General features: G+C 45.4%; 2 protein-coding genes and 1 long non-coding RNA gene across 4 annotated transcripts in view; 2 read left to right on the top strand and 1 right to left on the bottom strand.

Annotated features, from left to right (window-relative positions):
- RASA3 (RAS p21 protein activator 3) overlaps nt 1–5,350 on the top strand; it is a 126,807-nt gene extending 121,457 nt beyond the window's left edge. The window contains exons 23-24 of the mRNA XM_081858081.1: nt 1,736–1,919; nt 2,811–5,350. Coding sequence (XP_081714207.1) covers nt 1,736–1,919; nt 2,811–2,886 — 260 coding nt within the window. The 3' untranslated portion in view covers nt 2,887–5,350. The remainder of the gene's footprint in view (nt 1–1,735; nt 1,920–2,810) is intronic.
- Nucleotides 1–27,545, bottom strand: part of LOC309339875 — a 67,122-nt gene that overhangs the window by 4,962 nt on the left and 34,615 nt on the right. The window contains exons 3-4 of the long non-coding RNA XR_014155594.1: nt 6,527–6,641; nt 1,672–1,827 (exon numbers count right to left, since the gene is read on the bottom strand). This is a non-coding gene — a long non-coding RNA (uncharacterized lncRNA). The remainder of the gene's footprint in view (nt 1–1,671; nt 1,828–6,526; nt 6,642–27,545) is intronic.
- On the top strand, nt 6,642–27,417 carry LOC309339847 (uncharacterized protein). 2 transcript variants are annotated; one of them, XM_081858364.1, is made up of 8 exons: nt 6,648–6,938; nt 10,206–10,257; nt 10,863–10,962; nt 12,712–12,763; nt 14,191–14,234; nt 17,403–17,467; nt 20,682–20,764; nt 27,311–27,417. In XM_081858364.1, exons 1-7 carry the CDS (start codon nt 6,734–6,736, stop codon nt 20,752–20,754), a joined length of 591 nt encoding a protein of 196 aa, XP_081714490.1. In that variant the 5' UTR covers nt 6,648–6,733; the 3' UTR covers nt 20,755–20,764; nt 27,311–27,417. The 2 variants fall into 2 exon arrangements, with proteins under 2 accessions (XP_081714491.1, XP_081714490.1); XM_081858365.1 differs by lacking the exon at nt 17,403–17,467 and having other exon boundaries at nt 6,642–6,938.

Below are 27,545 nucleotides of genomic sequence, written 5' to 3' on the forward strand. Positions count from 1 at the left end.
AGCAGCCATGGAGGACCCTGGTCATGATTGGGACTATAGCATCAGGGGTGTCTCTGTGTTAGCCATTTGCCCCACCATAGTCCCAATCCAAATCATTCCCCAACAACTGTGGCTGCCCTTTACCCTGACAGCAAAGCTCCCATTGTCACCAATGGGAGTTTACTTCTTGACGCAAACCGCAGGCATGGGAGGGAAGTGTTCAGAACAGGCCTGTGATAGAAGCGGGAGGACTCATTCCTTACTTTGGCCCAACATAGATACCGTATTTTTCGTCCCATAGGATGCACCGCCCTATAGGACGCACCTAGTTTTTTTTTGGGGGGGGGAATAAAGAAAAAAAAGTTATTTCCCCCCCAGGCATGGGGCTGGCGCGGGGGAAGCTCGAGCTTCCCCTGACCCCAGCCCCCAGAAGAGCCTGCTATCCGCAAGCCTAGGGAGCCACGCCGGTCTCCCCAGGCTTGCGGACAGCTGTGCGAAGCCCGGGTTCCGGAGGGTTGCGCAGAGCTTCCTGAAGCCTGGAGAGCGAGAGCCTCTCGCTCTCCAGGCTTCAGCGAAAGCCTGTTTTCGCCCCATAGGAATCACCCACATTTCCCCTTCATTTTTGGAGGGAAAAAAGTGCGTCCTATAGAGCGAAAAATACAGTAAGTGTGAAGAGCAGGGCAAAAAGCAAAGGCATCCCAATGCAATAGATAGCAGGATGAAGCACTTCATTCCCCACACACGCATGCAAAAGTTGACAGCGCCCAAGACTGCTTTGAGTATAATTTGGGTTTACACACACACACACACACACACACACACACACAAACTATTTCAGCAGTGTGTTTGCTGACTTTTGCCGAAATGTGTTCAAAGGTAGTTCTCCACCTGAATCCATCTTAAATGAAAGATTGGCTGCAATTATTCCCTATTCCAGATACAGTGGTGCCTCGCAAGACGAAATTAATCCGTTCCGCGAGTCTCTTTGTCTAGCGGCTTTTTCGTCTTGCGAAGCAAGCCCATTGACGGCTTAGCGGATTAGCGCTATTAGCGGCTTTTAGCGGCTTAGCGGATCAGCTGATAAGCGGCTTAGCGGCTTAGAAAAAGGGGGGGAGGGGGAAAAGCCCGCAGGAACTCGCAAGACATTTTCGTCTTGTGAAGCAAGCCCATAGGGAAATTCGTTTTGCGAAGTGCCTCCAAAACGGAAAACCCTTTCGTCTAGCGGGTTTTCCATCTTGCGAGGCATTCGTCTTGCGGGGCACCACTGTATTCACATTTGTAGTTGTAGCTATTAGTTTGCATGGATTAGGCAAATTAATGGAAAATATGACTTTCAATGGCTATGAAAACCATGATAGCTAAAAGGAACCTTGGGGTTCAGAAGTAGTGTCTCTTTAAACATGAGGTGCTAGGGACACATTGTGGGAGGCTATTGTCTTCATTCCCCATTTGCGAGTTCCCAGAGGCACTAGATTGCCCACTGTAGACATATCATATATAACTGCAGAGTTGGAAGGGCCCACAAGGGTCATCTACTCCAGCCCCCCTGCAATGCAAGAATCTTTTGCACAACCCTGAAATTAAGAGTCTCATGCTCTACTGACCGAGCTTCCAAGACATGCTTGGCCCCTGGGCTGAACTCGCAGAGCTCTTTTTAAGTTTGCTTTGGGGTGGGGTGGGGGAGTGTCTTACCACTTTTTGGTGATGCTGTTTGACCTTCATGAGAGCTGGATTTTTCTTCATCTTTTTTCAACAGAGGCTTGTGGCAGTAAATCTGTGTACGATGGACCAGAGCAGGAAGAGTATTCAACCTTTGTTATCGATGACCCTCAGGAGACCTACAAGACACTAAAGCAGATTGTAGATAATGTTAAAACCCTCGAGCAAGAACATGCCCAGTACAAGAGGGATAAATTCAAGAAGACAAAATATGGAAGCCAGTAAGTGTGGGTTGCTCTGGGTGGGTGTGATCTTTAATAATGCACAGAAAGCTTTTTTCAGAGGAGATGTAGCTTCGTGTGTTCTACATCCAGACCTGGCTAGTCATTCAGTTTGGGGAAAGTTGCAGTTCAAATGGTACAGCACATATTTCGCCTGCAGAAGACCCCAGGTTCCTTCTCCAGGGAGGGCTGGAAAACCCTTGAAAACCTGAAGAGTTTCTAAACACTCCGTGTAGAGCTAGATGGAGCAGTGATTTGACTTTGTACAAGGCAGCTTTCTATGTTCCTGTGCCAAGCTAGGCAATTCAGCCCCACAATCCACCACTGCCCTTCCCTACTCAAAATATAAAAGTCCTCAACTTCCTGCCTGCAGATATTTTCTATGCAGTAGAGCACCCTCCTGTAAAATTATTCACAGGCTCAGGGTATCCTGCAGTTCTCACCTTGCTCCCTGGTCCTGCCAAAATGCCACCTGCAGTATTATCGGGTTGCTTCCCAAGCCCCCTGCCCCTCGACCATCTAAAATGAACTGCAGCCTGTAATTTTGGAAACCAAGGATGTCTCTTGTTCGCTTTCATGAGTTCCCACGGCGCTGTCACTCAGGCCAGATCTCTTTCCTAAAGCGTGTGTGAGGAACTGGTCCTCCCGATGTTGCTGGACTACAACTCCCATCATCCCTGACCATTGGCCATGCTTGCTGTGGCCAATGGGAGATGTTGATCAGCGACATTTGGAAGGCCAAAGTATCACGACCTAGAGGGTGAAAGGTAAAAACCCTTCTCCTTTTGGGGGGTTTGTTGTTTTGCTTCAGGTCTGCCTTCTTTAGACCTGCAGCTTCAGAAGCAAAACCTCCCTGTTTTCTCCTTTGTCGCTTTTCTCCTCCTTCTCTAGGGAACACCCCATCGGTGACAAGAGCTTCCAGAGCTACATCAGGCAGCAGTCGGAAATCTCAGCGCATTCCATTTGAAGTCTGAAGGAATTTACAAGGCGGTGATGTTGACGGGTCGAAATGAGAGAAAGGAAAAGAATGAAACGAACAAAGAGAAGCCAACCAGTAGCGGGATGTACCTATCTAAACATCGAGCTCGCTGAGGCTTGCTAAGTGTTTTCTCTCTCTCTATCTCTCTCCAAGAACTGTTACAATAGTTGCTATGCACTTTATTCATCTGATAACGAACAGATGAAGGAACTCTGCCTTCTAGGCAATTTTCATTGTATGTGTTGTGTTTGAGCTGTTTTTTCTTTTTTTAAAAAAATGTTGCTCTGGTTTCTTGGAATCTAGTGATCAGTTCAATGATCAAGGTGTGTGGATTTCATATTGACAACTTCCACAGTCCTGTACATGGTTGAGAGCATTCTTTTAGATTTCTTATTTTTTGGTTGCTGACTACTTTCTTTTCTATGCCACACAGCAATTAGCGAAGGCTTTGCAGCACTTGCTTTTTTATGGCTATGTTTAAAACTTAAGTGGAGATTAGCTCTTTTTGGTTTTTAGTGCAGTCTCCCCACAAGCAGGTTGAAAAGCAGGGTATTTTGGTCTTCACATCAGCCGTGTAATATTTGGTTAAGAGCTGGCTTTTTAAGGTAAAATTCTAATATTTAAATGGTACTCTTTGATATTTTTGAGATACAAAATCGTTTCCACCAAGGCATTCTGTCGATTTCTATTTTTGCTATATAGTGGTGCCATTAAGAATAATGGAAATTAATTCAAAGTGTAAATAGTACAAGAATACATGGAAGACTGGTCCGAGAAAGTTTGGTTTGCATTTCTGAATTACTGCCTCTTATTTGTTTCCATGTTCCTAAGGGCCATTTCCAATGCAGCAATTTTTCTATATCAAAAGTATTTCCATGTAGAAAAAAAAAGTGTTTGTGCCGTGAGCAGTTTGTCGTGTGCGATAAGAACACGTGTTCTGTTTGAACTGCGCACATGCTGAAGAAAGCAGAGTTAAAATCAATAGTTGAAAATGGTCTTGCTGTGTAGCACGGTAGCCCTAAATTGTTTTTGAACCTCACCAGGTTCTTCCTCAGGGAAACTTTGAAAGAAAAAAAAAGCTAGGAACTGCTGTATTCTCTCATAATAACTTTACCAGAGAGATTTGATTGCTGCAAACTAAATACCAATGCATTTCAGACAGGGAAATGGATGCGACGGAAGTAGACTCCTGCATTCTGATTCCCTCTACCACATGGTTTGCACAACCTACAAAGAAGTATTATCCACGTAGGAAAACATTCCTTTTAAAGCAGGCTGAAGATGGACAGAGCTGTAACTTAAGAGTAGCTTGTTATAATTAGGAAATAGTGCTGCCTTAACTCTGCAGGAGAAGAGTGTTGGGGGGAAGGGCATACAGAGTCCATAACAAAAAAGTTGTAAAAGCTTTTTCTTTCTTTTTTTTTGGACTGAATTATGTTTGAAACTGAAGTTCATGTTCTCCTAGCACTACTCGATTGTTTGGGATGAGAGTTGTACTTTTTACAAAAGTGTTTCAATAATAGAGATGTGTTTCATTTTTTTGTTTTGTTTTAAATTGCATCGATACAAAGGTGTATCTTGTTAATATGCGCGTAGATGAAGTGGACTGAGTTATGAACCTCATAAAAAACAAGCAAATGTTGTCAAAGAGGAGGAATGAAGACGACTTGTGTGCATGTGTGTGTCATGTATGTATGTATGTATGTATGTAGTGACTGGGATTCAGACGAAGTCATACTTAGGTCTCATTGAAATCACTGTGAAAAAAATAATCTTGATTATCTGAAGTCCCATGGATTTCAGTGGACCTAAGTATAATGAACAGTGTTGATCCAACCCTGTGTGTCTGTGTGAGTGTGTATCTATCTATAGATATATGCACACACAGTATATTGCTGTTTAGCTATATGTCATAGCCTCCTTAAAAGTCTGGTTCAATGCATGCTGGGCTTTGATGAAAGTCTAAGTAATGTAACAGAAGTTATGGGGTGTGGGCGTATTTTTGGACCATAATTAATGAGCTTTCAGCTTGATGAGAAGATTCCATACTTCTGCATAATAGCAAGTCTGTAATGTTCGCCAGGCACTTGAAGCAGAAAAGAAATATAGAAAACAAATGTCGGCAATCCAGCCCCACAATGCTCAAATCCCATGAAAATAAGGAATGAGAACTTTTACACAACCTCTGTTTTTTAGTGGTTACAGATTTTATTCTTCTTAGCATTTGAGTATATTAGAAGCCTATGAGAACTGATATCTTATCGGTTGCCAACAGGAAGGCTGGACAAAGAACTGTACTATATGTGCCGTGAACTGCCATTTGAATGCCAGTCTTGTTTTTTTTGTTTTTTAAAAAAGTGTATTTGTAACTTAATAGTCTTTTAATTAAATACTAATGACCTGCAATGTGTGTTCTATTTGCCAATTAAAAGAAGTGTTTTATTTCTGAAAAGTGTATGTGTGCATATGTTATACGCTAAATAGTGCCAGGCCTTTTTTGGGAAGGAAAGGCTGATGCTTACTGCATTTTTCTAAGGTACAGGAGCAAAAAAATTATTTGTAGTTGGAAAGGCTGCGAGCTTTAATCTAGGAGTTAAGCACCATTGAATTCAGTGGGACTTCCTTGCAAGCAATTAGGGTTGGACTTGCACTGTTTTGGGCAACAGCAAGAGCCAGTTTGAATTGGCATACTGAGATTAGAAGGCACATTTTTACTTTATTTTTTACTTGAGGCTACTTTGGTTCTGGGACGTTGTTTCTGTGATATTGGATACAAAAAGGAAAATATTAAAGATGGTGTTCTTACCACGAGTAGTATCTTTTATTACCTAATAATCTCTCCCACTCCCTTCAGTATCTAAACAAAAGCACCTATATTAAATTTTGGCAATATAAAAATAGATTTAAAGAAATAATGGTGTAGTTTTCTCAGCCACAGACAGGCGGCACTGCGAACTACAGTGTGTTTGACAAACTGGGCTCTCAAAGTTGCAGCCATGTTGGAGGGTGAAGAGGAAACCAGAGATGGAGATGTGAATGGGTGGCCCCAGGCCAAGGAGCAGCAAGCCTGGTCAGTAGCTGTTGCTTTGGGCAAATCTAGGAGTCTAAAAGGGGTTGGTGTCAGATGCATCCTCTTGGATCCTGCCTCTCTGCCTGTCCTCACATGGAAAACCTGCATCCTTTTTTGCTTCCCTCCCTTTCAGTTCAAAAGTTCTTTCCCTTAATATTGCCCAGTTTCAGGAATATCCTCTTTTCACACCAGCTTTTGCATCCTTAAAGATCATGCAATGATTTTATAAAGCTGTGGGATTAGGACCATGTAGGTTACTTTGTAAAAAAATAAAATAAAAATAAATCATCAGTGATGATAGCTGGAATAGCCAAAGATGGCGCCAGGTGGGGAGAATGTGGTCTTCCAGATGTTGCTAAACTGCAGCTTTCATTACTGCCAATCATTGACAGTACTTGCTGAAGCAGGTGAGAGTTGGGATCCAACAACATATGGAGAACCATGGTACCACCATGACACACAATTCATTCCAATTAGAGCCATAGCTGACACATACAGTTAAAAGAGCTTTCCCCAGTGCTTGGTGGCCGAAGGAACAATCTTGGTATGGGTACTTACCAAACAAACATAGAAGAATGTGTAAGGTGATCTTTCAACCCGCAAAGCAGCCTTGGTGGATGAGGCAATGGTTTCAGTCTACCATTTGTGATGTCATAGAAGCTTCACGACAACCCTGTGTGAACAAAAGTCACATGTTTTCAAGGCAACACATTTAAGAAATGTATCAACAGAGAGTCCTACATCATTTCTCCATGTTCAGCTAACATGAAGAACCAAAAGATGTCAAAGGCTGCAAGCATAGCACACAGAAAGCGTTTGCAAGGTGTGCCTTTTGCATCAAAACTATCGCCAGGGTCCCACCGGATTGCAGAAACGTCAGATCTTCACAAATGCAAGACGGTTAGGCTCAGTGGTCACACGCTTAAGCCTGAGCTAGCTGGCCTAATCGAAAAGACATTGCAGGAAGCTGGTAAGTAACTTAGCAAGCAAATCTGTTTGTGTATAAAATATAAGAAAGGAATAGCTTTTGATTCATCTCTCTGTTTCCTTACTGTCCTACAGTCCTGGAAAGCAATTAGTGTTGCCAGAGAGCAAATCAGAGAAGGGATTGGCCAGTGTCACACTTTCCACCTTCAAAGTGGACCATTAGCTGGTTCTTACATTCTTGTGTTGATACCTGTGGGAGGCCAGGTATCTTTTCCAGAAACAGATAAGGCCCATAGTTCATCAGTTGCCAAGCCCCAGTATACACTATTCATTTGTTATACAAAAAACATCTCACGACAGCTTACAGCAAAAATACAAATACAAAAATCATGCAATAGATTAAAAGGCAGCTGTCAGAGCTGCCCCTTGGTCCCAGCTCACAGAGGACCAACGCCAGGCTGTCGTTATGTACAAAAGTCTTTATTGAAGTTTGGTTTCCATTTCAAAGCCACAGCGTGCAACTCTACGTCTTAACCCCTAGACCGGCGAAGCTCCATCTGAGTCTCCTCCCCTTCCACACCAGTTTAAGACTCTAGCCGTGCTCCACCTCTTCCTAAGTTCCTTCCTCCTCTGGGCCCTCCTGCCCGCTGGGGTTTCATCCTTTCTGGACTCTTCTGACGCTGACCCCCCTGATTCTTCCCCCTCCTTCCGGCGGGCTTTAGGACCTGGTTCCCTATCCGGGCTACCTGCTGTGCTGCTCGCCTGTACATTTGAACTTGGCGCGCGCGCCCAGCCGGCAACCTTCCTCTTGACCGTTCCCCCGCTCTCCGATGGAGGCGTGGTCAATCCTGACTCATCTCCCCTCGCTGGTGGTGAATACGCTGGTCCCGATACCTGGGACTCCTCCCCCCCACTGCGCTCTGGTGGGGAAGCTGGTCCTGATTTCCAACTGCTGCTCTGGGAGTCCCCGCTGGCCCCTTGCTTCTGGGGTGTCCCCCTTGGGGCCCCCCTTGCCCTGGCCACCGGCACCCCCTTCTGTGAATCTTCCGATTCGCTGGAGAGGCTCATGGAATCTCTCGGGCTACTGTCTTCTTCTACGCTGCCCTCGGATTGCTCCCCCTCGCTCTCCATCTCCTCCCCTCCCTGCGCTCCCGCTGCGTCCCTGACAGCAGCAAACAACAAAACGCTAACTATCAAATGCCTGGGAGGAAAGTACCCTAAGCAATGAACCTGATTCTTCAGGGGTAGTGCAGGCCCAGGCAGAACGGGTGCCACTTATCCTGGCAGAGGAACCACCTATTAACAGTGTCAACAGTGTTAACAGAGCTTCAGTTTGATGGCCCTTATCCATTCCAACACCAGGCACCGGTTAAGCATATTCACCACCACTTGAGATTAAAATATATTGATATATATTCTGCCCTTCTTCCCATGTAGCCCAGGGTGGGCAACACAGAAATGATGATACAATTAAAACATGGGGAAACAATTCCAGTTCAGTTGCAGATAGATAACATACTCCAAAATTCCCGATGCTCCCACACAACAGTTTTATGTAGATGTTGAATAAAAGGGGAGTCCAGGCTGAACCCTGCAGAACCCCATGCGGCGGCACTTTTTCACCCTGGCACCATTGGGCCGGCCCTCACTTAAATATAGTGCAACCACCTCACAGTACACCAATTACACGAATTCCTACAAATTACCCCAGATTATCTAATGGGAGACTTGTGTGGGGAAAACTTAATGAGTTGGAGTCTCAGGCAGGATTTGAGCAAACAAACAAGAAAGGTTTTATTAAACAAAGGAAGTTTATGACACAAAGTGGATGCGTCAAGTTATGTTATTTCAGTTAACCGTTCACCTAATAATATTTATACTAAATCTAACTGCTGTTATGGACTTCTAATCAAGCGCAGCTTCTTTTAAACTTCAGTTGCTTATGTTCAGTTACTTCGCTTCAGGTGGATGTTACAGGTTTTTAGACTAAAGAATAAATGCTCAGCTTATTTCTAGCTATTTCACTTCAGTTCTTTCTCAGTTGTTGCACAGCTGTTGCCGCTTAATACTTTGGTTCTTAGACAAGGTGGTACTTCCTGTCAGTTACACACCCCTTCGACAACCCTACTCCTGAGGTACTCCAAGTAACAGACCCAAAGGGATCACCACACCCCTCTTAACTGGTTTGGGAGTTTTCTCTTTTTGAGACCTAAGTAGACTGTATCTTTCCAGCTTCTACTTCTCCTGGCTCAGCCTCCCAGTTAATTCCTGGCCTATTACTCTTACAAGACACTACACACTGTCCTGCACACCAAGCGCAGAGATTCCTTTCTCTAGCTTGTGATACATTCCTCAAGAGTGGATGTTTCTACCCAGAACTAACTCTCTCTTGCCTCACTCCCTATTTCCCAACCTGAAACCTGTCTCTCCAAATCCTCTCCTTTTCTAACTCCCCCTCCTGGAACCCTGGCCAATCAGAAGCTGCTGTTTGTTAACCGTTTGCTGGCAGGGAAAAAGAAAAAGAAAATACCTGGTGACCCAACCTGTCCAGCAAAACAAACTTTTCTGTCACACCCCACGAGGAAGGCTCTGTGGGTTGAATTATCTTCCCACAGCACTACCTTCTGATCTGAAGGGGGTCCTCAACACTATTTCTGAGGCCACCTCTGTCATCTCAAGACAGGGAAATTGCTAGGCAGCAGGTTGAGCAGTACACCAGCAGAATCTCGAATCAGCTCATCCAACACAAGATGTAAACGTTCTAGATTTGCTCCCTCCTTTCTGCATTTCCACTCCTGTTGTTTCAGGTCCCTGAATTTCCTCCTCCTCTCTATCTAGTCTGCCCTGTTTCACTCATGTTCCCAACTACTATCTCTTGCTAGGAGCCAGTATAAAAAATTTTCTCCCCGCCACTTTTCTGACAGCAATATATATACATCTCTGTCTCCTTAGGTCCCTGTAAGCATTTTCCTATCCTGCAGCATGTCAACTTTAACCACTTCCCTGTGTTCTATGCCTTCCTCAGGCCTTAGGTTTCTACAAATTCCATTGGTTTATTATCAACCAAAGCAGCAGGTGAAGAAGGCTTCATTTCTCTTGGTTTTACTAGACTAAGTTTAGCTTCCCATCTGCTGTCCAGTCACTACCATCTTCCACAACCATTCATGATGCACATTTCATTGTTGGCTCTACTAGGGTACCTTGGGGTTGTTTTGTTTTATGATGGGAGAATGTAGCCCTCAAAAAGAAAAAGCTCGATTTCTGCCTATATGTGACACTGTTTATGTAACCTTTATTTCCCCTTTTCTAGATGTTTCGGGCACAGAGAAAGGCGCACAGAGGACAGAAGAAGACCTTAGCTGGTAACAGAGTGTAGCTCAGCCTAGTCTAAACAGAGTTATGCACAGGGGACTAGAATAAAGAGTAATCTTCAGTAAAGAGCCATTTGCCTCACTTCAGTGTGCTTCACGACAAGCAGGAGACACATCCTAGGTGCTGTGAATTCCTGTAGTACAGTAGCTCAGAGACTTAGCTATGTATCAGAATGCCCCTGGTTTCAGTCTTGCCTCTGCCATGAACCCACTAGGCAGCCTTGGGAAAGCTGCTTGCTCTTCACTTCAGTTCTTCCCTCTACGATACAAGATTATTATCTTGGTGAGCGTACAGAGTTGTTGTAAGGATTATCTCATTATAATGCAAGCGAAGTGCTTAATTATTACACCTAATGTTATAATTGTATTTACATCAGGATGGTTAGGATCTCCTCTCTTGCACACACAAACATCTGTAAGTTGCAATGAGCAGGGTCCAGATTTAAAAGCATGTTCTTTTTGCCCCAGATGACTGTTTAAATAAGGTGAGAAATGCCAGCGGAAACTTTTTGCTGTGAATTAAATACCTCCATTCAGTTGTTCAACCGGATCACTATAATAAAACTGTTGATATGTCAATATCTCTTCCTGTGCAGTCTTAAAGAGATCAAGAAGAAAGTGTATGACAATAAAAAGGATAAAGAAAGTGGTCGTGAGCAAGATGAATCTGTTAAAGTGGAAATCGGTGAAAAAACGGTCAGGAAACACGAAAATTCTAAGTACAAGTAGTTCTGGGTTTGTTTACATGAGGGGTTGGGGAACTTTTCCATCCTCAAGTGGGAAACCTTCCAAGGACCACATGCCAGTTTGGAGTTCCAGTTTGGACTCCAAACCCATTCCCATAAGTGGTGTGTGTGTGTGTGTGTGTGTGTGGACAGCTAGATTATATATCATGTTCTAGGATAGTCATCCAGAATTATTTCATACCTGCCAACATTTCTTTGATGAAAATAGGGGTGTCCTATTCCTTTATTTATTTATTTATTTATTTATTATTTAGTATTATATTTTATTTATACTCCACCCATCTGACTGGTTTGCCCCAGCCACTCTGGGTGGCTTCCAACATAAATAAAAAACATAATTAAACATTTTAAAAAAAACCTTCCCTATACAGTGGTACCTCAGGTTACAGATGCTTCATGTTACAGACTCTGCTAACCCAGAAATAGTACCCTGGGTTAAGAACTTTGCTTCAGGATGAGAACAGAAATTGTGTAGCGGTGGCGGCAGGAGGCCCCATTAGCTAAAGTGGTACCTCAGGTTGAGAACAGTTTCAGGTTAAGAACAGACGTGCAGAAGGAATTAAGTTCTTAACCCGAGGTACCACTGTACAGGGCTGCCTTCAGGTGCCTTCTATAGGTTGTATAGTTACTTATCTCCTTGGCTCGGGTGTCATGTTACTCCATACACTCCAACATTTCTCCAATGAAAATAGGGACGTCCTAAGGAAAAGCAGGACATTCCAATATCAAATCAGAAACTGGGACAGCTTTCTGTAAATCTGGGACTGTCCCTGGAAAATAGGGACACTTGGAGGGCCTGTTATTTTCCTGATGTATCCAGTTATTAAGTATTTTACTGAAGCCAAATAGAAATAGCATCAGACCAAAGTAGCAGCATTCAGAACAAATTGTTGCTCAACAAGGCCACCCCGGATATTTAATTTATTTGAGCTATTTATATGCCACTAAATCACTGGAGTTTCTAAGTGGTGCACATAAAAAGAAAAATTCAAAAACATGCAGTGGTCCAAATAAAGTCAATCATAAAAAGAACTTTCTTAAAAGCCTACTTGGGATAGAAAAGTAAATAGGGCAACCCTACAGCCATTCTACAGGGAGGGCCCTGTTGGATCAGGCCCACCACAGACGTGTAAGAGGGGAAAGGGGGAAACACAGATTGTATGGGAAACTCTAGGAGTTGCAATTCTTGGGAGAAATGTACTTTCCCTGCAGAACGTGCTCCTTCAAGGACTACAACTCCCAGAGTTCTTCAGTCCCATCCAGTTTTCCTGTGCACAGACAAGGAGAAGCCAATAGGTTGTGACCGCAATAAGGGGTTTAACTGAGATTTCAGGGCCAGAGGGAGCCAGGATGGCTGCTTGAACTGACAGGCCTTGCAACAGGTGTGGGTAAATGAGTCCGGCCTCTGCTCCCCATAGATCCCAGGAACATGGTCTAAAGGGCATTTGTCACTTGTGGGTTATACACAAACACACACACACCATGTTGCTATGGCTGGCTCGAAACACTAACCAGGTCGCCATAAATACAACAGCACGGATTTTTCTGTTAGTTTTCCCAAAATGCACAAGGGTTTTTATGTAGCTTGGGGAAAGGGAGCCTGTGCTATAAGTTCATAGTGGGCCCAGACTAGAGAAATTAGGCTTCCTTGCCTCTTAAAAACGCAACACACTTAACCTTCTGCTTTTTAAATCTGTAGAAAGCAAAGTCAGATGCTGAAATGGAAGACGTTCTTCTGGAGATGAAGGCAAGTAATACTCTCAGAAAGAATGGCTCAATGTTCAGTTTTACTTTCATCAGCAGTGAAGCAAACGGATTGTTTTGAGAGATACCAAGCGTGTGGACGGAATCTGAAAGAAGATTTCTCAAATCTGTTCCAGTCCACAAAGTGCTTCCTTCTCGTGGCTATTTGTCTGGTGTATGTGTATCCGAGAGACTGTGCTATCTCTGCAGTAGATAATAGGCTAGCCACCTTTTCTACCTGACGCAGATTCTGTCCTATAAAATATGGGGCAAATTCTGCATCCATTTTCTTGATCATGTTTATAACAACCTCAAGGAAAATATACAACCAACCAGTGTAACTTTTGCTAATGCAGAGCAGAAATGAACTTTGATTTTACAATTAAGATAGTTGGTGCAGAAAAATTTGCTGCCGATCATCACAGTAGGATCCCTCAGCACTTTCTCCTGTGTGACAGAGTCCATTTTGGCCCTTTGATATACCCAAGAGCTGAGGCCAATGAAGTTGGTGTGCAGCTTGAAAAAAGTAGAGAAAAACTCCAGACAAATACAATAGAACACTGTTGAGTGCTGATTATCAAGCTTACTCAGCTGCAGCAAAGATGGCAAAAATCTTTTGTATTTTGCTATAAATGAAAAAGTGCTCAAATATATGTAATGTACCTCCAAGCAGAGAACCAGAGAAGTAAGAATATCTCTGTCCAGAATGCTGTCATTATAGGTACATTCTATCTTCTTGTATTTTAGTTCCAATCCTATAAAAAATCTTCAAACTATATACCAAATGTGTAGGCTTGCAGCTCTGCTGATTTATTTTATTTTATATTTAGACTGCAGTTCCCATCATCTCTCATCAATGGTCATGCTGACAGGGACTGATGGGAAGGCCAAACGTTCGCCATCCCCGATTTAAGAGATTAATACCCAATCCTTCAACATTTAAGCATTAAGCCTGCAATGAAATAAGTTAAGCCAAAAACATGACGATAAGCTTGGTGATGGCTGAAATGCCTTTGCCATAGCCACTTTTCTGCCCCTTTCACACCCCACTGTTGTCCTGATACCATCTATCTTATCAATTATTTTGCAAGTTGCAGGGATACCATTTATGAAGGTAGCTTTGCTGACCTCACATACCCTCCTGCACTACCACCATGTTCCAATTTTGCTCCCAAGGCTGCCAATGTTAACAGATGATGACACTGACTTAACACAAACACACGTGATAAAAGCCTTAAGGACTTCCCTAGTCCTCTTCTAAGGGCCTAACTCACTTTACATGCAAGCCGTGTAACATGAGCTCGCCATATGTTTTTTCCCTAGGAAGAGCACCTGTGACGTTTTCATTACACCCATACGTGTGTAATGTGTAGTTTCATCTTAAAGGTACCTTACAACTTGGTTCTCTCTTATTTTATGTTCCTCTTGCAGAAAGACTTGTCATTTGTGGAGATTGATTTGAGAGATAGAGTCGAAGAGGTAGGCATAAGTTGTGTGAACATACTTTTGACTTGCTATATTTTCGTGAAGGGAAGATGCAAGTGTGATGAATGGATACATGCAGGCAGTGCTATTTTTCTAGAAAAAGAGTTGTAGGAACTCACTATGAATGCCTCCCTTGTTCTCTTATAATGGCAATGACACCCACCTGAGAGGTGCCAGAACTGAGTTCCGGCTCGGGGGGAAAGCCCTGCATGCAGGCAACCATGGCTTCTTTCCGCTATGTTAAATTTCATTTATTAAATTTCATTTATTGAAAATATTTATATCCTGCCTTTCTACTTGACAACAATGTTGAAGATAGGTGGCAAAAAAACCACAGAATGAAAACAAGTTGTTTTTCTTAAAGGCTGTGATAATTGACGAAGGCTTCTGGGGCCTGATGATATAAAATATCCTGTCCTCAGCCCCAAATGCAACATTAGAGGCATCATTCACTTATGTTCTGTAGCGTGCCGTATGACCAGAATGCTTCCCATTTTAGATATCATTTATTTTTAGTAACGCAGATCGTGGGAAGTCATTAGCTGAATTCAAACTCCCTTGGCATTTATAAAGAGCAGTAATTCACCAGGAGCTGAGTGGGCTCTTTCTGCAGCATCTTAAGTTTGTTGGCTGAAAGGTGATCAGTGGTGTTGATTATTAGGAAGAAATTGTTAAGAAGTGGGGAATTTTTTTTAGTTCAGGCAACCTGAAAGTAAGGGAATGTGATAGTCATGAAATTACTAATGGTGCAAAGAATGTGAAGGAATTTTTTTATTTATTCAGACTGCCTTATACCCTACCTACTAACTGAGATTTTTGAGGGGCTTCCAATATATTTAAAATATAGTAAACTAAGTGTATGATCACAAAAATAGCATATAAGCTTCCCTTGGCCCAGAAATGGCTGTCAAAGCAGCTGGATGACAGATCAGGGCTTCCTCACCCAGCTGTTGCTGAGCTTGCCTTCTGGCTGTGGTAACAGATGCAGAAGGAGCTAGTGCAACAAAGGTGTCAGAAGCCTCCCCTCAGCCCCCTAAGTTTCTTCAAAATGACTGCTGTTAATCCCTCCCAGGCCAAAGTTTCCTCACTGGACAGCAGTTGCTCCAGTCCTCCAGTCTTCCAGTGCCACTCTGCAGCACTTCTGGCCTGGAAATGGCTGCCTGAAGCAGCCAGGTATTAGTCGTTCACAGAGCAGGACTTCCTCACCTGCTTCTGATGTCTCTCACAGCTTTGGGCTCTGGTGGCAGATGCAGAAGGTGCTGGAACGTTCTCCAATATTCCAGCTTCTGCTTTGCAGCTGAATTCGCTGGCCTGGAAATGGCTGCCAAAGCACTTATCCCAAACCCTCCAAGTGTCCCTATTTTCCAGGGACAGTGCTGGATTTACAGAAGCTGTTCTGGTTTCTGATTTGATCCCAGAAAGTCCTGCTTTTCCTTAGCACGTCCCCATTTTCATCGGAGAAATGTTGGAGCTATGTAACCCTGGGGCCAAGGAGATATGTAACTATACAACCTTAAGAAGACATCTGAAGGCAGCCCTGTATAGGGAAGTTTTTTTAATGTTTAATGATTATTTTTTTATATGTGTTGGAAGCTGCCCAGTGTGCTGCCCAGATGAGTGTGTATAAATAATAAAATAATAGTTATTGTTGTTGTTGTTATTATTATTATTATTATTATTATTATTATTATTGAATAGGACATCCCTATTTTCGTCAGAGAAATGTTGGAATGTCATCCAATGTCATCCAATTTTCATCAGAGAAATGTTGGAATGTCATTCAAGGAGTGTGAGAAAGGAAGTATTTTTTCACGCTGCATTGTTACCTTATAGAGCTACTTTGGACATAATATTGTTCAGAAATATGACAAAAAGCCTCAGTGACCCTCAGACCTATATGCTTCCCATCTTGGAAACTGAATGCGAGACACCATTGGGTCTGATCCAGCAAGACAACAGCTATCTTATTAAGATAAAGTGGTACCTCGGGTTAAGTACTTAATTCGTTCTGGAAGTCTGTTCTTAACCTGAAACTGTTCTTTAACCTGAAGCACCACTTTGGCTAATGGGGCCTCCTGCTGCTGCTGCGCCGCCGGAGCACAATTTCTGTTCTCATCCTGAAGCAAAGTTCTTAACCTGAAGCACTATTTCTGGGTTAGCGGAGTCTGTAACCTGAAGCGTATGTAAACCGAGGTACCACTGTACTGTGTTGTCTGGTGACTTTTGACACAGTACTAATCACAAAATAGCATTGCGGCACTAGGTTCATGAGCTCTTGATTTGTCAAAGACTTGCGCCTCACATTTATATGCAAATCCTCCAGGCATCTTTCAAGTCAGATTTGTGTGTTCACACATACCTGAAAGTATGCAACAAAATTCATGTCACTGTGGATACTGTGAAATGTTTTTTGTGGGAGAAGGTAGAAAACACGGCATCACGCTTTATATAAAATGTGATGACTCCACATTTCACTGTATGCAGCGTAAACGTAACTTCAATTTAGGATTAACTGACAGCACTCTTGGGTGGACAGAAAGGCTCTCATCTGTCTGTATCAATAAACACATTCATCCTGATTAGGTTGTATAACCAATTTTTCTTGCAGGCTTGGGGTAAATGCCTTGTTGCACTTCAATACGAACACTATTACCTGTCTTTCTGTCAGACCCTTAAGGCAGCTTACAATACAAAATTTGAAGATAATTTTAAAATGTCAGCAATATAAAATATTACTAATGAGGGGGGGAGGGCAGGAATGAAACTTATCAGAATTATAATAGCATGTTTGGCAAAAGGAACCTTAAATCTAAAAGTCTAGTTGAATTGCCTCATGTTCACATATCATAAACAATCAAGCCTTGCAAGTAGAAAGAAATTGCTTCAGTATTGCCTAGCCAGGATTGAAAGCGCTTTTCCATGACATACAAAGAGAGGCCTGAATTAAATACACCATTTGTCCAAAACTAGTAATGCAATGAAGCTTTTTTCTTTTCTTTTTAAGGAATAGTTTCACTGAAGTCACATGTTTTGAACTGTGCATGACCCTGGAGCAAGGTTTTTTTTTTAGCAAAAAGTTTCCCAGAAAAGAACTCTGCTTGTTTTCACTGTTATAGATTATTAGCATTAACAAAGAATTCACTATTTCTTAAAATTTCTCAGAAAACTGAAGAAATCTTGACAGAGGAGAAGCAGCATGAAAAGGAAGAGGAATCTCCTGAAACGCTGTATGGCGATATTTTTACTTGTTGTGCAAGACACTGGTGGGAAAGGCCAGCTTAAAAATGCTTAGTTTTACAAAAATGTGGTTGTGGGTCCAGAATAGTGGAAGGCATTTCATTCCTAAATCCCAAATATGTTTGCTTAGCTCTTTTTGACACACTAATTTCATTGCTGCTTACTTCCTAGTAAAGCAGGCTTAGGCTAACAGCTGTAGGCTTTGCTCTCTAGACATTTTTTTGCACGCTATCTTTCCCAGTTGGCAAAAAAAAGGTGTTTACATTTGTTCATATGCAGGAAAATGTGTCATGCTACTTGTGGTTCCCAATCAACAACAACAGTGGGCAGATCTATACCAGGCACCTAAAGCACGCTCAATGTAAATGTAAAGCACACAGCTTCTCCCAAAGAATCCTGGGAGATGTAGTTTGTTCAGGGATGCTGGGAAATGTAGTTCTTTGAGAGGGCAATTACAGTGGTACCTCGGGATGCGAACGGGATCCGTTCTAGAGCCCCGTTTGCATCCAGAAGCTAACGTAACTAGCGACGGCACGTCTGCGCATGCGCGCATCACTTTTCACCACTTTTGCACATGCACGTTACGTCAGTTTGAGCATCTGTGCATGCGCGAGCGGCGAAACCCGGAAGTTACACACTCCGTTACTTCCGGGTTGCCGCGGAGCGCAACCTGAACGCGCACGACATGAAGCATATTCAACCGGAGGTATGACTGTACAGTTCCAGGAATGCTTTGAGGGAAGTCATGTGCTTTAAATATGCCTTAAATGTATGGTGTGGTAAAGGTGTTACTACATGATGCTACTATTCAGAGAGTAGCATACAGCAGTTGCTAGATATCATCAGAGGGAGAGTGTTCATGCCCTCTTGTGGGCTTTGCATAGGCACTGTGGGCACAGAATGCTGGGACATTCTGCACTGCAGGGGGTTGGGCTTGATGACCCTTGGGGGTCCCCTTCCAACTCTACAATTCTATGATTCTATGGACATAAGAGGAGTTCTCCTGGATCAGACCAAAAGCCCATCTAGTCCAGCATCTTGTTCTCACAATGGCCAACCATTGTGGTAAAGTGCAATATACAATTGTGACACTGTGAGCTACAGCAAATTCAACGCATTTTTCAAAACGATTTTTTAAAAAAGCATTTTTCACAACGTTTTTAACATGCATCTAGATTCCACACCCAGGTGGTTTCTGTGGCTGTTGGACTATCTGGGATAATAAATCAGGTGCTATTAAATGGGCTTACTGATTGGGCTCATGCAGAACTCCTGTTAGTGGCTGGTTATAAACATTTCCAAAAATTATATTTGGAATAGCAGCAACCTGGTAAATGATTGATATTTTCCCATCCCAGTCTTCCCCATCCATCCATTCCTGATAACACTGATTGCTAGATACTTTGACCACTAGGAGGAGCAGGCCCCATATGCTAACTGCTATGGCCTATGTACACTGCTTTGTCTTCAAATAATACATGTTACAAATATTATGTTAGAACATTATTAGCCGCGTGTTGTCTGTGGTTGTTCAGAGTTGTCTTCAAAGGGCTGCAGGCTGACCCTTGCATTAGATAGCTGGCTTACCTGATTTTACTGCCAGGGAGGATGGCAGGTGCTCAGGGGAAGGTCTGTGTAGTTCAGGGGCAAAGCATGCACTTTGCATGCACAAAGTTCCAGGTTCAATCCCCAGCATCCCGAAGGAGGTCTGGGAATTGCCTGAAAACCCTAGAGGGATGCTGACAGTCAGTGTTGGCAATGCTGGGGTAGATAAACCAATGGTCTGACCCAGTTTAAGGCAGCTTCCTATGTTCCAATAAGATTTTCTGCTTCAGGCGCCAAAATAACTGGGGTACACACTTTGAATTGATTGGGGAGGGCAGGGAATGCTATTTGCTGCTCTGCCTCAGGCAGTAAAATATATAGGGCTGTCTCTGCTTAGCGGTACTTTCTTTCTTTTTTATTAAAAAAAACAGCAACCCCAAACAAGTTATGGATTGTTCTGCTTTTAAGTGTGCCTAGAATTGCAGTCTCACTTGACTTCTTGCTTCTGTTTGTTAAGATGAGTCAGTTGAATAATGTGAGAAAACTCTGTAATTTGTTTGCAGGAATATGGCTCTGTCATATGACGGGTTCCCAAAACAGTGGTTCATTATTGGTGCTTTGCCTCTGAGCTACACAATCCTTCCTCTGAGCATATGTCAATCAAATCAATGGGATCTATTTATTTTTAACAATTTCAATAGGTGCTGGATTGTAACCATCACTCTATAGCCTTAGCCTGTGAGAGGGATGGGCTTGTAGGTCAGAGCTGCTACTCAGTCTTTGAAATTCTCATTCAGCACATGTATTACTACTATTCATTACTACATTTGTAACACACCTTCCCCTTGAGGAGGTCAGGGCAGTGTGATTGGGGGTTTCCTCATTTGTTCCTAACCTATGAGGTAGGTTAGGCTGAGAGACAGTGATTCACCCACTGGTAAGCCAGTGAACCTCATGACTAAGCAGAGATTTGAACCCGGCTCTGCTTTGTCCAAGTCCAACACTATCTACCACACAATGCTGACTCATTCCACCTGCCTTTAGAATAGTGTGGGTCCACTTAAATGGATACTAGGCATTTGCTATTTGTGTTCTTCCAGATGGGATCCTCACACAATGCTATTATACAGGGAGAGCCAGCATGGTGTAGCAGTTAGAGAGTTGGACGGAGTGGAGAGATCCACATTCAGATCCCCACTTGGCTATGAAGCTCACTCGGACCATCAGTCATCCCCTCTCAACCTAACCTACCTCACAGCTTGGTTGTGGAGATAAAATGGAGATAGCCAGTGAGGAAGAACCACAGAGGTTGTGCTAAGACTCAGAGGAAGGGCAGAATATGAATATTAAAATATAAGTATCTTATGCCACCAGATCTCTTTCCCCAACACTGCTGCTGTCACCAAGCCACATAGGTAAAGGAAGAAAAATGTTCTGCAGGGCCTTGTTGAGAGGTTCATGGAGGAATATTCTCAATTCAGGACTGGGTTCTTTTCATCTCTCCTTATTGTACTTGTTGGCTATCGATCTCTTGCCTTTATGCTGCCCTAATTTAGTTGGTTTCCCCTTTGGAGCTACATTCTTGACTCCTAAGAAACCTTTGTTCCAGATTATGTCCTTATATATGTAGAAATGAACTGTGGGAATTTACATTTGCAGGCCCGAAAGCAGCTGGCTGTGCTGTTTTCCCATCTGGATGAGGCAGAAGAAGCGGAAGGAAAAACAGGAGTAGCCAGAAAATGGTTAATATCACCACACAGGTAGCACTGGGAGGCGTGAATATATGAGATACTTATGGGGGTGGTGGGGTGCCGAGGCATTGGGGATAAGGAAGGAAATTGTGGCGGCTGTAACAGCCTCATTCAGCACCTCCCTATAGCACTGGGCTGAGGGAGTTTTAGGCAGCTGGAGCTGTGCTGCTTTCTGTGCTGCCACCAGTCTCCCTTTCCCATTTGCTGCTGCAGCCACCCATTCCATTCCTCCCTTTGGTAAGATTTCAGGGTGAGAGGCACCAGCAAGGCATGGAGCAGGTAGGCACAGCCACAAGGAGATTGGAAGAATCCACTTTTGTTTTCAACTAACCTCAGGTTGCTGTCTTATGCTAAACAGGACAAACTAAGAGCAAATCATTGTTTCTGACCCTGGCTTCTTTGGATAAAAGCATAGCTAAAACTAGCCCCAGTTCTCCTGTTTGGATGAAACAATGAATTGCAGTTAGCTAAGAAAATTGGAAACGAACTCTTCTGTGTGCACATAATGCTAAACTATCGTATAGTGTTGTGTCCAAAACTTCAAACCAGGTTACACAGTTAAGCATGCCTATGAACATGTTTTATTCTGTGTTGACCCTAACCTATGCCCTCAGTGCTTTTGCACATTTTAGACTCGCTTGGAGCAATCTTCAAACAAGCTGTTATGTACTGAGTTGAATAGGATCCAAACTGCAGCAGTCTGATTGGTCCTAGAACAATAGGCTCCAAAAGGCAGCAGTCTGATTGGTCCTAGAACAATAGGATTCAGAATGCAGCAGTCTGATTGGTCCTAGAACAATGCAGCAGTATGATTGGTTAGCAAGAACCACCCAATCATGCTCCAGATAGAAGTGAATCCACAACCTGATTGGCCTACAGTAGAATCCTGGAATTAGCCAATCATGGGCAGCCCATTGTGTAAATAATGTATATAAAGCAGATACTTTGAGGGGACATTCATTCATTCCTCCTCACCACTATGAGCTGAATAAAGAGCATGAAATCACTTTGCGACTCTGAGTATATTTCACTGGCGACGAGGATGGGATCCCGCTGAGCTGGCTGCCACACACAGCACCGCAGCACCGCCACCTGCCGCACCGCTGCCTCGCACCGTGTATCCAGGCTTCAGCTCCGGGACACAAGGAACTCAGAATGGCAACTGACAGCAGCTTCTCGCCATTCAACCCAGCATCTGGAGACTGGGAAGCGTACGCCTCCCGTTTCACCTTCCTCCTAGAAGCCAAAGGGGTCACCGATGAAGAAGACGCCAAGAAGAGGGCAATATTCTTCAGCGTCTGCGGAGAGGAGACATTTGAAATCGCCCGGGCTCTCCTTGCGCCTGAAGACGTCGCTACTGTTCCATACAAAACAATAATGGAACAGCTGAAGGGGCACTTTTCGCCACAGCCCTCAGTGGTGGCTCGTCGAAATGCCTTCTACGCAAAGCGGCAAGCCCCTGGGGAAACCATAACTGGGTTTGTGACCTCTCTCCGCCAAGCTGCCCGGTTCTGCAACTTCTCAGAGCTGGAGAACATGCTTCGTGACCGCCTCGTCGGTGGCCTGAAGGATGAGAAGCTGCAACGACGCCTCTACGCTAAGAAGAACCTAACGTTCCAGGTCGCTCTGGAGGAGGCCCTGGCAACGGAAGCTGCTGAGAGGTCGATGCAAGAGGCACGGCTGAGCCAGCCGTCCCAACCGAGGGTCCACCACGAAGACCTCACCAACGACTCGGGATCCGACAGGGAGGAGGTGCACCGAGTACAGCAGCGCACTCAAGCAGCCCACATACCACAGCTGCCTCGACGAGAAGGAGGGAACTGCGCAAGCTGTGGAGAAAGTCACGAGAGGAGGACCTGCCGTTTCCGCAACGCAGAGTGCAGGCAGTGCAGAAAATTGGGACACATCGCCCGGGTGTGTCGGGCTCGGCCCACCCGAAGCCAGGCATCAGATGACCAATCCAAGAGCCCCAGGTCCCGGGGCCCAACGCACCAAGGCAACTCGACGGAGCTCACAGACTTCCAGGTATACCAGTTGCCCCACCCCAACGTAGAGAAAATTTATGTAGAGGTACAGATAGAGGGGGCCCCATGCCGCATGGAGCTTGACACGGGTTCAACTCTATCCATAATCTCGGCAAGGACCTTAAGGAAACTGTGTCCTACTGGGGGTCCCAAACTCAGGCCGGCCCCATTCACCCTCCGGGACTTCCAGAAACGTAAGGTCCCCACAATGGGGGTGGGGACCTTCAGGGTGCAATACCGAGGGCGGACGCGGCAACTGGACTTGCTTGTGGTCAAGGGCCCCTACATTAGCTTACTGGGGTTGGCATGGTTTGGACCACTGGGACTAGCCATCACCGGGGTGAACCACATGAGCTTACAAGTGGACGTGGACGCCATATGCAAGGAGTTTCCGGGGGTTTTCGATGGGAAATTGGGACAGTATACGGGCCCCCCCATTGCTCTACAGCTTGACCCCGCAGTACGACCAGTCAGGCTCAAGGCCCGCCGGGTCCCATTCGCCCTGAAACCCCGTATAGACGAGGAATTGGACCGACTCGTGGAGCAAGGAGTGCTGGAGCCGGTGCCTAATGCCCCCTGGGAAACCCCAATCGTCACACCCGTCAAGCCTAATGGTTCGGTCCGCATCTGCGCAGACTACAAATGTACCATAAACAAGGCCCTCATGGCCCATGCATACCCAGTGCCAGTGGTCAGCCATGTCCTTGCCACCCTGGCTGGGTCGAAAATTTTTGGCAAGCTGGACTTGGCCCAAGCATATCAACAGCTGCCAGTAGATGAGGCCACAGCAGAGGCACAGACGATTGTGACGCACAGAGGAGCGTTCAGGGTAAAGCGGCTGCAATTCGGGGTCAGCGTGGCACCAGGCATATTCCAGAATCTAATGGACTCTCTCCTTAAAGGGATTCCTGGTGTCACCCCCTTCTTTGATGATGTGTTGATTGCCGGGCCCACACCAGAGGAGTTTGAGGACCGCCTCCGCACTGTTCTGCACCGTTTCCAGATGGCGGGTCTCAAGGTGAAGCGGGAAAAATGTCTACTAGGAGTGCCTCAAGTGGACTTTCTGGGATTTATGGTGGATGCAGAAGGGGTTCACCCGACTGGGGACAAGGTACGGGCCATTTGTGATGCCCCAGCGCCCAAGAACAAGACTGAACTTCAGGCCTTCTTGGGATTATTGAACTTTTACCATTCCTTCCTTCCCCACAAGGCGGCGGTAGCGGAGCCCCTACACAGACTCCTGGACAAGCGGGCCCCTTGGGTGTGGGGCCAGCGCCAGGAGGCCGCATTCCAGGCAGTCAAGGACTTGCTTGTCTCAAACTCGGTCTTGGCACACTTCGACGAGAGGCTGCCGGTGGTGCTAGCATGCGACGCCTCGCCCTATGGCATCGGCGCTGTCCTGGGACACCAACTCCCGGATGGAAGAGAGGTACCGGTAGCATACTTTTCCCAGACACTCAACGAAACCGAGCGGAACTACTCGCAAATCGACAAGGAGGGTCTGGCAATCGTGAAGGGAGTAAAAAAATTCCATGATTTCTTGTACGGGCGGCCCTTCACCGTGGTGACTGACCACAAGCCGTTGCTTGGCTTGTTTGCCCCCGAAAAGCAGACCCCCCAAGTGCTGTCTCCTCGCGTCCTCAGGTGGTCAATTTTCCTTGCCAGCTACCAGTATGCACTGATTCACCGCCCTGGAAAGGCGATGGGCCATGCAGACGCCCTCAGCAGGCTACCACTACCGGAAACAGGCCCCGACCCAGCACCTGCACAAGAGGTTATGAGCCTGGAGCTGCTTCCTGACCGCCCCATTCAGGCACAAGAAGTTGCACACCATTCCAAGAAAGATAGGGTCATCTCCCGGGTCCTGGACTGGGTGTGGAGGGGATGGCCCAGCCGCAGCCCCGGGCCAGAATTCGCCGGCTACACAACCCGCAAACATGAACTGTCAGCCCACAAGGGGTGCCTGTTATGGGGAAGCAGGGTCGTTGTTCCCCAGCCCCTCCGCAAAAGGGTCCTCACAGCCCTACACGAGACACACCCAGGGGTAGTAAGAATGAAGGCCCTTGCCAGGAGTTATGTGTGGTGGCCGGGGATCGACGGAGAGATAGAGGCCTGGGTCAAACACTGCCAGGCCTGCCAGGAATCCCGCCCAGATCCCCCAAGGGCCCCAGTCCAGTCCTGGGAGTCCGCCCGAGCACCATGGTCACGCCTGCATGTGGACTTCGCTGGCCCCTTTCAGGGGAAAACATTCTTCATAGTGGTGGACTCCTACACCAAATGGCTGGAAGTCGCACTGGTACCGTCCACTTCTACGTCCGCAGCCATCCGGGTACTACGCAGGCTGTTTGCAACCCACGGGCTCCCTGACACTCTCGTCTCAGACAACGGGACTGCATTTACATCAGGAGAATTTCAAACCTTCACAGTGCAGAACGCCATCCGCCACATCCGTTCGGCGCCATTCCACCCTGCCACCAATGGCCAAGCAGAACGCATGGTGCGGACCACCAAGGACACCCTTCGCCGCATGACGCAAGGGGATTGGGAGTACCGCCTTGCCACATTCCTTCTAGCACAGCACAGCACCCCCAGCTCAACGACTGGCCGGAGCCCCGCTGAACTACTAATGGGTCGGCGCCTTGCAATCAGATTGGACCGCCTTCACCCCGATAGAGCTCAGGATGAGGTAGTGGTGGGGGAAGGCAGGAACCCCCGGACCTTCGAGGCCCAGGACCCAGTGTACGCAAAGAATTTTGGGGCAGGCCCTGCATGGGTACCTGCCACAGTCACCAGGGTCACGGGCCCCGTGTCGTACGAGGTGCTAACAGATGGGGGGCAATGCTGGCGCCGCCACTACGACCAGATACGGCGACGATTCCCGGGAGAAAACCAGGAGGAGGAGGACAGGTCAGAGGAGTCCCAAGGGAACAGTGGGGCAGTGAGGCCCATAGAGCAGCAGGGGCAAGCAGGAGAAGCAGAATCAGTAAATACAGAGAGGACCCGCGAGGCCGAAAGGACACCGGAACCAGAACCACGACTGAGCGAGCCGGTTGCGCCAGACCAAACAGCCCCATCCTTGGAACACGAGCCAGAACCTGAACCCCGGACCAGGGAACACCCCAGGCCGCAACGCACACGTAGGCCACCGGCGTACCTTGAGGACTATGAATGCGACCTTCCGGGCAGGACTGGAACTTAGAGGGGAGGGGTGTTATGTACTGAGTTGAATAGGATCCAAACTGCAGCAGTCTGATTGGTCCTAGAACAATAGGCTCCAAAAGGCAGCAGTCTGATTGGTCCTAGAACAATAGGATTCAGAATGCAGCAGTCTGATTGGTCCTAGAACAATGCAGCAGTATGATTGGTTAGCAAGAACCACCCAATCATGCTCCAGATAGAAGTGAATCCACAACCTGATTGGCCTACAGTAGAATCCTGGAATTAGCCAATCATGGGCAGCCCATTGTGTAAATAATGTATATAAAGCAGATACTTTGAGGGGACATTCATTCATTCCTCCTCACCACTATGAGCTGAATAAAGAGCATGAAATCACTTTGCGACTCTGAGTATATTTCACAAGCTGAACGAAAAGATACAAAACAGTTTCCATCTAATATTTTGTTTGCACCTGTGTGTGCTTTTTGGAGCATAATGGGTGCAGACATTAAGTCAGAATCCTCTTTCACCCTTCCCCTTAACACAGGCATAGGCAAACGTGGCCCTTCAGATGTTTTGGGACTACAACTCCCATCATCCCTAGCTAACAGGACCAGTGGTCAGGGATGATGGGAGTTGGAATCCCAAAACATCTGGAGGGCCAAGTTTGCCTATGCCTGCCTTAAAGATTGTAAGTGCTCACAAGAAATCTCTTTTAGTCTTAGAGTTGCCAACTTTTCATTTCGAAAAGACTAGCCTTCCAGGTGAGAGGCCAGGGGGGTGAAGGATTCAGCAGACTGGTGTGTTATGATGGTAGATTCTGCCAAGCGCAAGGTGCCAACTCTAACAATAAATTTGATAAGAGTTGTATCTACAGTAACTTGTCATGCTCAGAGTAGACCCAATGAAATTAATGGACATGACCAGCTAAGTTCTGAGTAGAACTTAGTTGGATACAATCCTCAGTCTTTAAGTTACCACATGACTCTTGCTTTTACTGTAATATAGAAATCACAACAAGCCTTCTTCAAGCTGGCTCCAGAGTTCACTGACTCAACACTTTTTAAACTGCTAGACAAGACCGGTTATACAAACCAGACCAGTAAAATTCTGGCCAGCTGGCAATCCTATCCATCCCACAAAAATATATTTGCCTGTTTGCAAGAAGAGGTTTGTTTAATGGTGAGCTCATGGTTTCAAAATGTTTATTGGTCATCTCAGAATCACCCAAGTGGAGTCAGTGGAAGATAGCCAGGGCAGGGAAGATATAGGAACTTTGTATTGGGTATATCTGAAAGTCGAATTACCTCTGTTGTACATGCTGATTATTCTGTATGACCTTCAATCCATACAGGACTCCAGCTTTTTAGAATACAAGGCCCAATATGAAATGGAAGGAAGACCAGTGCGGAATGGTCAGCTGATGAATAAGCGATGAATAAACTCAAATTCAGAACTAGACTCGTTGTTCCTTCACTTTATCTGAGGTACCACAACAGGCTACCGGTCTTTGCATTCTGATAGAGACAGTGGATTCAAAAGATATAGCATGGTGTGGAAACACAGTGGTACCTCAGTTGTCGAACATA

The sequence above is a fragment of the Podarcis erhardii genome (assembly GCF_964252035.2).
Source record: "Podarcis erhardii genome assembly, chromosome: 4".
NCBI classification, from domain to species: Eukaryota; Metazoa; Chordata; class Lepidosauria; order Squamata; family Lacertidae; genus Podarcis; species Podarcis erhardii.

What these genes read in the sequence shown, in the direction of transcription:
- LOC309339847 (XM_081858364.1), top strand. Translation starts at nt 6,734, where the DNA reads ATGAAGAACCAAAAGATGTCAAAGGCTGCAAGCATAGCACACAGAAAG. An exon ending in TGGAAATCGGTGAAAAAACG is followed by an intron (nt 10,963 to 12,711) that starts GTCAGGAAACAC and finishes TTAAATCTGTAG; the next exon opens with AAAGCAAAGTCAGATGCTGA. An exon ending in GAGGAATCTCCTGAAACGCT is followed by an intron (nt 17,468 to 20,681) that starts GTATGGCGATAT and finishes TTACATTTGCAG; the next exon opens with GCCCGAAAGCAGCTGGCTGT.